The 10,123-nt window shown below is 33.8% G+C and overlaps 1 protein-coding gene across 1 annotated transcript; it reads left to right on the forward strand.

The window, feature by feature from the left end:
* Nucleotides 1–1,498: 1,498 nt before the first annotated feature.
* Nucleotides 1,499–9,836, forward strand: LOC145329022 (uncharacterized). Its single transcript, XM_080173022.1, has 6 exons — nt 1,499–1,621; nt 2,342–2,437; nt 3,426–3,510; nt 5,067–5,147; nt 5,567–5,990; nt 6,403–9,836. The coding sequence occupies exons 1-6, from the start codon at nt 1,554–1,556 to the stop codon at nt 9,456–9,458; spliced, it is 3,810 nt and encodes a 1,269-aa protein (XP_080029148.1). The 5' UTR covers nt 1,499–1,553; the 3' UTR covers nt 9,459–9,836.
* Nucleotides 9,837–10,123: the final 287 nt, after the last annotated feature.

Genomic DNA, 10,123 nt, shown 5'->3' on the forward strand with positions numbered 1-10,123 from the left:
ACAATTCACAGAAAATTGAAAAATCCAGAAAATTTACATTTTTAAAGCAATAAATTTTTCTGTCTGCTTAGAGATTATTGGCGCAGCCACTAGTATAAAATAAAGAATTTAACTATAAATTAATGTTAAATTCAGGATTAAAGTCTAAAGATAAAGACATATCTTTATCTCAAGGTGAAAATAACAAGAAATAAACTTTTTGTTAAAATTTATCAGTAAGAATTTAAAAATTAAAATGTGATTAAAATTTAAACATGTATATATATCTTTAATCCTAATATAAAAGTAGTAGAATGTCTGTCTGTATCAAAAGATATTGCAAACGGCTGAACCGATATAATTCTCCTTTATAGTAAAGGACATTAATTATAGGATATTATTATGATATAAAAGTAACAGGATAAAATAACAGGATGTTCATCCTTGTATAGTTATGTCTGTCTGTAGCAAAGGATATCGCAAACCGCCATAATTCACTCTAACAGTGAAGCATCATTTAAGGTGGTTTATAATAACAAATTTATTGATTTAAAAAAACTGTATTCAAGCCAAACCTAAATATCAAATTTAATTACTCTAATACTCAGTGTTAAAAGTATTTGTAATTATATTGGATTATTTAAATATGATCGACTTCCAAAATTAAGAAAAGACGAATGACAACATCCATTAGTAGCGAAGTACAGAAATGTTAACAAGAAACTTAACAATTTGTTTTAATCTATAATACAAAGTAAAATGATGTCTGTCCGTCCGTCTGTCTGTCTGTCCGTCTGTCTTTCCGTCTGTCCGTCCCTTAAGATCTCGGTAACCACTAAACCAATCGGATTCTACTCTTCAGAGAATATACCTACTAGTCCTGTGGTGCTTTTGGGCTATTTTCTTGGGGAGTGGGACATCCCCAACCCCCCCAAAAAATGAAAAATCCCCCCTCAATTTTTTTATTATTTAAAATTTGTGGGGGCATCTCCAGAGGTAATTATTTTTCTTTTCTTTAATTCCCTCTTGGGGCAAAGCCCCTAGAGGCTAGGGGCGGAGCCGCTAGTACATCATATTAGCAAACAACATTTTCTCCATAGAAATCGAATAGCTTCTATTTAGTAAAGATGGAAAATGAGTTACTGGTAAATAATAAGTTTAATTTTTACAATAAATTTCAGTCATTTGTCTTGAAAATAAATCACATTTTCCCAACAATGATACAATCGCACTCAATGCCTTATTGATAAAACAATATAGGGTGAAGGTTGTTCAATAACTTTATGTCCCCACCCCGAAGACCCTGTGCCGACATTTAATTAGGTCTTTGAAAATCAACCAATAGCATCGGGAATATTAACACAGCCAAGTCGCGAAAAAACAATATGCTAGCAGATGAAAATGTCCCCAACAGGGAGATATAGGTAGTTGCCTGGCTTTCAATATTTATAAATTTATTTTATTAACAGACAAAATGAGTAATTGATTAAATTCTCAATTGTAAGAGACATCTACAAAGTATTTTCAGCCTTCTATTTAGATTTCTACTCAAACTCTTCTGATTTCAGATAAAAATGGATGATTATGAAGATGATATAAGAGTAATCATTCAAACTCTTAGCAGAGCCGCCCCGGATAACTTTAGGAATGTTCAGTGAATATAACTTTTATTTAACCAGGACAATTAGGTCCAACAGATAAGATAGTATCAATGTATGTGTACACTAGTGTCTACGCCTCTAGGGGCACTAAAGGAGGAATCATTTTAACAACTTGTTTATTTTATTTTAGTTGTAAAAAGAAAAAGAATATTTTCTCTTGTGGGAGGTTTTTTAAGGGCTGATTTCTATTGGGAGATTGGTGATAGTCTCCCTCAAAATATTTTTAGAAAATTAATGAGAAGGTACCCTGTAAAAGAGAACCATATCAGTTAATGGATAATTCTCTCATGATAAAAATTAATAGTTAAAAACACAAGTATGTATTACAACTTACAGGAATCCATATGTAAAAATTTAAATCAATATGACAATTCACATTTTTAAATTTACTTTCTCGTATTCATTCGAATCCGGTGGATAGGAACCGGTTCTCATCCATACGAAAAAACTATGTCTAGCATCGTATTATATCCAGCTTTCTACGAATATAAAAATGTACAATCATAAGATTAAAACAAGTTTTTTTAGCCGGTGCCTTCGGCACCTCGGGGCTAAAACAACTCGTTTTAATCTTTTAATTGTACATTCTATATCCGCGGAAAGCCGTTTATAATACGATGCGAGAAATAACTATTACGAACGTAGAGTCACACAGCAAACGAAGACAAGCTTAGCTGTTTCAAATAATTGAACATGGTAAATAGAAATGATGAGAAGCTGCGAGTATTTCTGGACAAACTTGGAGGGACAAATCCTAAAGTAATCCATGGACTCAAGGATGCTCTACTCATTAGCAGGTGTTTTTTAAAGTAGCGCAGCTACAATTTTAAAAAGATATATTTGAAAGGATGATTTGAGCGATGGATATAGAAAACACGTAGATATTAAGACAGAGAAAAATTGTCGTCAAATTAGGTTGCTAACATGAACTTCATTTATTGTCAGTTAGTTCGAGGATAGGAGATGAGGTAAAAGGTGTGAAAGGGGGTTAGGGTCGTTATTTTAGCCAGCTTCAAGTTTTTACTATATAAAAGTATCAATTACTTTTTTTTGTAATGATGAATACAGTTAATTTACAAAAAAATACACATTATTGTTCATTCTTATCTCTGTATCTTAAAAAATAAATAATTTAGAAATAAGGAATAAGTAAAATCGGAGCTTTTGGCTAAAACAAATTCAAGAACTAATTCTGTCGGAAGAATTGACCAGCCATCCTTCCAATTAATTAACATTAACAAAACATGAAAAGCAAAACCAATACTTTAGGTACAAATAACCTTTAATATTATCTTATTATATAAAGTAGTAAAGTTTTTTACGGAACCGAATGGGTTCTCTCATTTAGGTAAACTTCATATAGGTCCTGAGAAGGTTTTAGGCTAATTAATTTTCGGATATAAGTTTTGTAAGGGTTTTAAGCTATCTTCTATTTCCTCTCTGTCCCTTCAAATGCAGAGCCCCTAGATGCTAGGGGAGAAGCCGCTAGTGATACAAAGTACTGTCAAATGTAGCTTAAATTTCACAAATAGAACTACAAGGAAGGTCATGTTGTTCTAGCTTTTAAAATTGATATATTAATCTTTAAAAAGCACGAAACCTAGGAGTTATGAAAGGTTTAGTGATGTTTTAAATTTTCTATATGAAAAGTTTACTGGGATGAATCTGACAAATAACAGTTTTTTTCTTTTTTCTTTAATTACAAGAGCATAATACTGCAACTTACATACAAAATAAACAATATATTAAGTCAGAGTATTTTTAATGTATTTTTCATTATTTCAGCACTTTGGTTGACTATCTGCCTCTGAAAATGATATGGTACACTGTCATGAGCGCAGCAACCACCCTCTACCCTTACTTGGACAAAAGGAATTGTTCTTATTAACATTTTTTACTTTATATAGGTCTAGGGAGGGTTTTAGTCTATTTGATCTTAACCCTTAACGGTCGGGGGGGGGGGGGGCGTTGAACGCCCCTCCCTCCGGTTTTTTCTAACTCATTTTCTGTGTGTAAAAGATAAGATCCCAAACTACGTGACTTTTTAAGTATGGGTATGACACATAACTAAGTGTTGGAATTTTTTGATTATCTTCACCCTGGCGGTTACAGGATGCCAGCAAACCTGGCAGGGTCATCAAGGTAAAGAGCAAAAATATTTTTTTTGAATAAAACAAAGCATTTTATCATACCAAAATACTAAAATATCCTCTAGTAGTACATCCTTATATGAAATACAGGTGTTCAAGTCACTTTCAGGTTCCAGGTATGATCCTCCAGGTCCTGATCCTCCAGGTCTCAAGAAATCTTTAAAAGGCTCCTGTGGCCGCAATTTTTGACCTAGAGACTTTAAAATTTAAAACTTAAGCTTTTCTTACATGTCTTCATAACGTATTAAAATTTCATAAAGATCCGCCGCCGTTTTCCCGCCGACCGCCGACTGCGGCGGCTGTTAGCTGCCAAGTACAGCTGCAGCCGCTGAAATTTATATTTTGATATTTTTAATGTAAAATTTACATAAAGATAAACATTTTCTGGAAAAAAATTGTTCTTCTGGCTTCAAAAATAAGAAAATTACAGCCGTTTGAAATTTTTAAGTAAAAAAAGACCTAAAAACAAAGGTTGTTAAATAAAAGGGTAAAGGAGGCGAAAATTAACTTAGACTTATAAAAGGTCGGAAATTTATTATCAAACATGGGACTTGCACAAAAAAATTTAGCCCTCTAGCTCTAATAGGAACTGAGATGATAGGGTGGGGGCGCCTCCCCCCCCCCCCCCCCCCCCGACCGATTAATGTGCGGCAAGGGGCCCGACTGTAAAGGGTTAAGATATAAGCCTTGAAATGTTTGAAATTTATCTGCCCATTTCTTACCCGCTTGAATGAAAATCCCCTAGTTATGCAAGGGGCGCGACTGCTAGTTTTGAATATAATTATCTTTAAAAACAACAAATGATTACATCTATAATACAAAGTAGAACGATGTCTGTCTGTTTGTGTGTGTGTTTGTTTGTCTGTTTGTTTGTCTGTTTGTTTGTAGCGAAGGATCTCGCTAACCGCTGAACCGATCGGGTTCTCCTTTACAGGGTAGCTTCTCATAGGTCCCGGGAAGGTTTATAACTATTTTCTCGGGGGGTGGGACACCCCCAACCCCCCCCGAAAATGAAAAATACCCCCCCCAAAAAAAAAAATAATTTTTTTTCTTTTTATAACTAAAATTAAAATAGTGGGGTCGACTACCCCCCCCCCCAAAAAAAAAAAATTCCCTCCCCCCAAAAATTTTTTTTTTATTTTAGATCTAAAATACGAAAAATTGGTTTGATCAAACCTCTTGGGGCAAAGCCCCTAGAGGCTAGGGGCGAAGCCGCTAGTAAATAATAAAGAGAAGTTTTAGAAATTTTCTTGTAAATATGAACTATTCTTAACATAGTATGAGTGAGGAACAATTGTCCAGGAATATTCTGTCCGTTGTCTTTGCTGAAATTTCAAACCAGATTTCATTATTAAAAGTAAGTATCCAGGGACAAGGGAATGATATGTTGACAAACAATTCTAATAGAAAATTTCCCCACAACCCCCTTCCCCTTCTTACCCACCCCTCTTGAGTTAAAAGAAACACTTATAAGGTTTCGTGATTTTTTGTAGAAAACTTAAAACTTGTAGAGTTTATTGTTAGAAAATCTACCCCTGGTAAGTATCATATATTTTCCTAATTATACATTACACTAGTTAAGGATATCTTTTTTTTTATCATATCAAAATTCAAAAACATCTTTGGAAGTGGTTTTGATTTTTTGGCCAAAAACATAAGAAATAAATACTTATATACCAGAGTATTAAAAAAACATGTAGGTTAAAATTACATATAACCAAGTATAACTGAAATATGATTTCCACGAATAAAATCTGTAAGTTTCTATTTGTTAAGGAAAAAGCAGAAAGACTGACAGATTCAAGAGCTGATGACATAAAAGAAATCTTCCAAAGCTTTCAGAACCCAAATGAACTAGAAAGCAGCAATAAAATAGAGAGATTACGATACTTTTATGAGTCCAAACTACTCCAGCTCTTCAAACATGATTACATGACTAACTGCGATCATGACTTCAACAGTCTAAACACTTTGTATGAACTAACAATTACTTCACGAGCAATATTACTGATGTTAAAGATCAGCTACTTGATCAAAAAGGATGTCAGTTTGAAGAACTTGCAAGATGACACACATGCCGAATTTGATAAGTTTGCTGATGATGTAAAGAGTGTGGTGAATGATGTCCAGAGCATATGCCCAATATTCCTTCCATCATACACATTGAATAACTCTATCATTGACCATCAGTTTAAACCAGGTAACTTAAATTACATCATTAGAGGTTGAATTCTTCTTCATTTTAAGGGATCATGTAGGGAAGTTATAGCATCCTCCACTTGTAATGGAAGCAATACTCTAATATCAATAGATATGTGGTTAAGTAACATCTAACAGAAAACCAAACCATTGAATGTTCACCCTTTGTCTGGAAGCCTTACTGTGCATATTATTCCCCTGCTCTCAATATTAGTGTCATGTGCCAAAAAAGCAGCATTATTTGCTATTTTAAAATCTCTAGTATGACATGGTGTAGATCAAACTCAAACATGACATTTCCCCAACAGCAAAAAAAGAATGCTATGATTTACGCTAATGCCCTGGGTTGGGCAACAACAATAGCTTTTAAAAATCTGTGTATTAACTTGAAATTTAAATTAACTTTTTTTCAGTATACATTCCTGAGATTCAAGATGGACAACCTTCATCAATGAAAGTCTACAGGTATAATGAAAATGGAGACACAATGACAGTCAAAGTTACAATATTTGGTCCAGATACAGAGGGAAAGAACTTCATAATGACAAGGAAGAAGAATCAACTGGTAACTGTGAAACTGAACAATGAAAATTTCATAGAAGGACCTGCAATGAAAAGAGATGTCTCTAACTCAAAGTACACACTTGGTTACTTTAACAAGAACTGCCATTGGATCAATGGAAAACTGGATGTAAAGCCAAACAATGATTCCCTTAAGATTACTGCCACATATAGAGAAGCAGACTATCATGGGAAAGAGATCAAAAGATTTAAGTTTAGTGACCTACAGTGGAATAACAATACTGGAATCATAATTGATGAAGTACACAGAAACAGTATTGATTCAAGCATTATTGCATGGCCTGTAGATGATTTTGATGTCGACAATCATAACTTTAGCAGACAAAGTAGTGTCAGGAAGTCTAATGAAAAATATTCAACAGGTGGATTCACCAGTTCAGAGACTAGGCACTCAGGTGGATTCATAGTTCCAGAACCTAGGATCAGCATACAAGAACAGACAACCTTTAACACTTCTCCCTCTGTAACATACCCTCCAATAATAAATCCTCCTGTTCCAACCACCCGCACAAGTATTCCTTCCATGGAAGTGGTTCCCAGAGTACAGTCTCCTTACTCTACTGTAACATCTTACAACCAATATGATACTTCTAATAATACTGATATATTGAGCAAACTAGAGATAATACATGCTAAAATAGAAAAGCTGAATGAGAATGTAGGCGCTATTCAAAACAAAATAGCTCAGAAGGATGACACTCTTAACTCAATTTCCTCTATAAGTGATAAATCAAGTTTGACCTCACCTCAAAGTGAAATGTCTGATAGGGTTCAGAAAGGTGCCCAAGGCTTTTCTGGAGGATTTGTTATTCCTGGATCTGTTGGAACAAAATCTGAAATCCAACCAGAATATCCAAAAGAAGCTGTTGATGGATTACCTCATGCCAGGTATGAGATGCCTAGGAAAAGTAGCTTAGATGAGTGTCCAAGAATTACAGATTTAATTGCCCAACTGTATGCCTCCAAGGAATCTAATTTGACAAGTTATCCAGAAGTCAATGGAAGTACTATAAGAACAGCAAATAGAACAAGTAGACCTTCAATTGGTCTAACACATGAGATATCAGTACGTGCTGCTCCCAAACAAAATCAGAACAATTTCAATGGAACTCAAAAAAGGTCTACTTCACTGCCACCTAACAGGACAGGTCTAGACACCATCAGGCCAGTAACTATAATTGCTAAAAAGGTAGATAACCAAACCAATCTAATGCAAACTAAAGTCCCCCAAAAGCAACAACATTCAATTAATCATACTCCAAACTTGAAACAAACATTGAACAATATAAACATCACCTATCCAAATACCAATGTAAATGATCAGCCTAATGCAGTTTCCTCCTTGATTCATAAATTTTCAAACATTAATAAGAACAAACATGATAACTTTGCAACTCCTTTTGTTTCAAGATCAAGCTATGATGACTATGATGAAGAAATTCCGGTTCCAATGCCAATACAGGACATAGCTTATGTTAGAAGTGAATCATTGCCAAGACAAAGAGGTGCAAATCCCCAAAATCAATATCCAAAAGAATTGGGATGGAAAAGTGGTAGAAACAGTAGATTTGACAGCTACAGATCCCAGGAACAAAACTACTTTAATCCACATATTAGGCAAAATAGAACAGCATCTGTAGACAATGCTCTTGATAACAACATTATGAATAAACAGGTGGTAAACCTTGGAAATAACAATTATCAAAGAGGGGGAAATGCTTATCCTAAGGTGACTGATAAATTTTACAATAATCAACATTATGAAGAATATTATCAACCTGCTAATAATTTCATTGCTAAACAATCAAATCAACACCCCTATCAAAGTGCCAGAAGTTCACTAAGACCAACAATGCTAAGATGGGAGGCAGAAACTGACAGTGAGATCAATATGAGAATGCCAAGGAGAGAAAACATTCAACTGCAACAATCTGCACCCAGCTTGAATCATCCAGGAGTTCAACCCCCATATCATAGGGGTCAAATGGTTAATATATACCAAAAGAATCCCAGGTATGCTAGAGTTAATAATAACAACATGCCAAGAAGTAGAAGCGAACCAAGATTAGAACAGACACCAATCAGCAACAGAGCTAAGGCAAACTATGTCCTTAGAGATAATGATTATCCTACAGCTCAGAGTGATTCAAGAAATTATCCTTGGAGCTCAAATAATATATCTAACAATATTTCCAGTAATTACTTTAGTGTTCCCAGAACTTCTAGTGTTCCACGCAGCTACAATGATCCTGTTCTGAATGATATTCCTAAGGCAGCTCCAAGATACAATACAGACAGAACAGCCAGTTTGCCTAGGGAAAACCAGAATATGCAATCTTACAATTATGCTCCAGAATTATCAAGAAATAATCTTGACCCAAGGCTTGGCATTGTGGTTGGCAAGAATCCTGGGACAATGAATGGTCCTGGTAACTACAATTCTAGAAACAATCCTGCACCTGGTAACTTCTACAATGAATCAAGATCCAGAAGTCTTCCAAGAAACTATGGTGACACCAGAACACATGGGAACTATGTCGCTCCAGAGTCGGCAACAACTAGAAATTCTGGAAACTACAATGGTTATAGAAACAACAGTAATGCTAATAAACAACCAAGAACAAACAATAATATTGAAGGAAATAAAATAGATAAAGATACTGTATACATAGTTTCTCAATACAATATGAAAAACAAGCAGGGCACACTTGAAATCCAAGCTCCTGATACTGAAAGCAGAGAAATGATCAATCACGCTCTACATAAGAAGGCCAGAAACTATCCACCAACTATTTCTGAGGTATTTGATGTTATCAAGACCTTACCCTATGTCAAACAGTCACCAGGACCCTCAATGCAGAGCATAAGGGATGAATATGACTATTGATAAAGTATAAAAAATGTAATCGTAGATATTAATTAAGTATTGAAAAAAGTAGATAAAAAACTTCTATTTGTTAAATCAATAAAGTATTGCCAACTTACTTTACATAGAGTTTTCTAAAGCGATTACTCATCATTAAATTAAAATAAGTATTTATAAAATAAAAAATAACTTATTTCTGTTAAACAAATTATTTCTGTAAATAACCATATTTATTGTTTTGATTTTTGTAAACTTAAATTTTATAGTAATCCTGCTAGATTTTTATTGTTATCAAATTTTGTTATTTATTCATTGATTTTTAATTTGTAAATAGATATTTAAAGGGCTTTTAAATCAATCATTTTGTAAATTCAACTAAAGCACATAAATATTATTTTATTAGCAATAGTACTTTGGTTCACATTTACTACATTATAATGGTATGTTCGTAAGTCAAGCTTGATATTAAAATGTACAAGTTCCCCAATTAAGAAAAAAATCATCCAAAACAAAAAAAAATCTTCCAAATGTTTGTAAAAATCTTTAAATTTTAATTTAAAACTTAGCTAGTTTTACATTGACATATGAAGAGTGCTGACATGGTTCAAACAATTTGTAATGTCAGAATAAATATGTAAAATTTATATTTTTTTGTGAGTTAACCTCTTTTAATTCTCTCTACATTA

Source organism: Acartia tonsa, chromosome 9 (genome assembly GCF_053477335.1).
Source record: "Acartia tonsa isolate MP-2025a chromosome 9, ASM5347733v1, whole genome shotgun sequence".
In the NCBI taxonomy this organism is placed as follows: Eukaryota; Metazoa; Arthropoda; class Copepoda; order Calanoida; family Acartiidae; genus Acartia; species Acartia tonsa.

What these genes read in the sequence shown, in the direction of transcription:
- LOC145329022 (XM_080173022.1), top strand. Translation starts at nt 1,554, where the DNA reads ATGGATGATTATGAAGATGATATAAGAGTAATCATTCAAACTCTTAGC. An exon ending in GATGCTCTACTCATTAGCAG is followed by an intron (nt 2,438 to 3,425) that starts GTGTTTTTTAAA and finishes TCATTATTTCAG; the next exon opens with CACTTTGGTTGACTATCTGC. An exon ending in ACCAGATTTCATTATTAAAA is followed by an intron (nt 5,148 to 5,566) that starts GTAAGTATCCAG and finishes CTATTTGTTAAG; the next exon opens with GAAAAAGCAGAAAGACTGAC.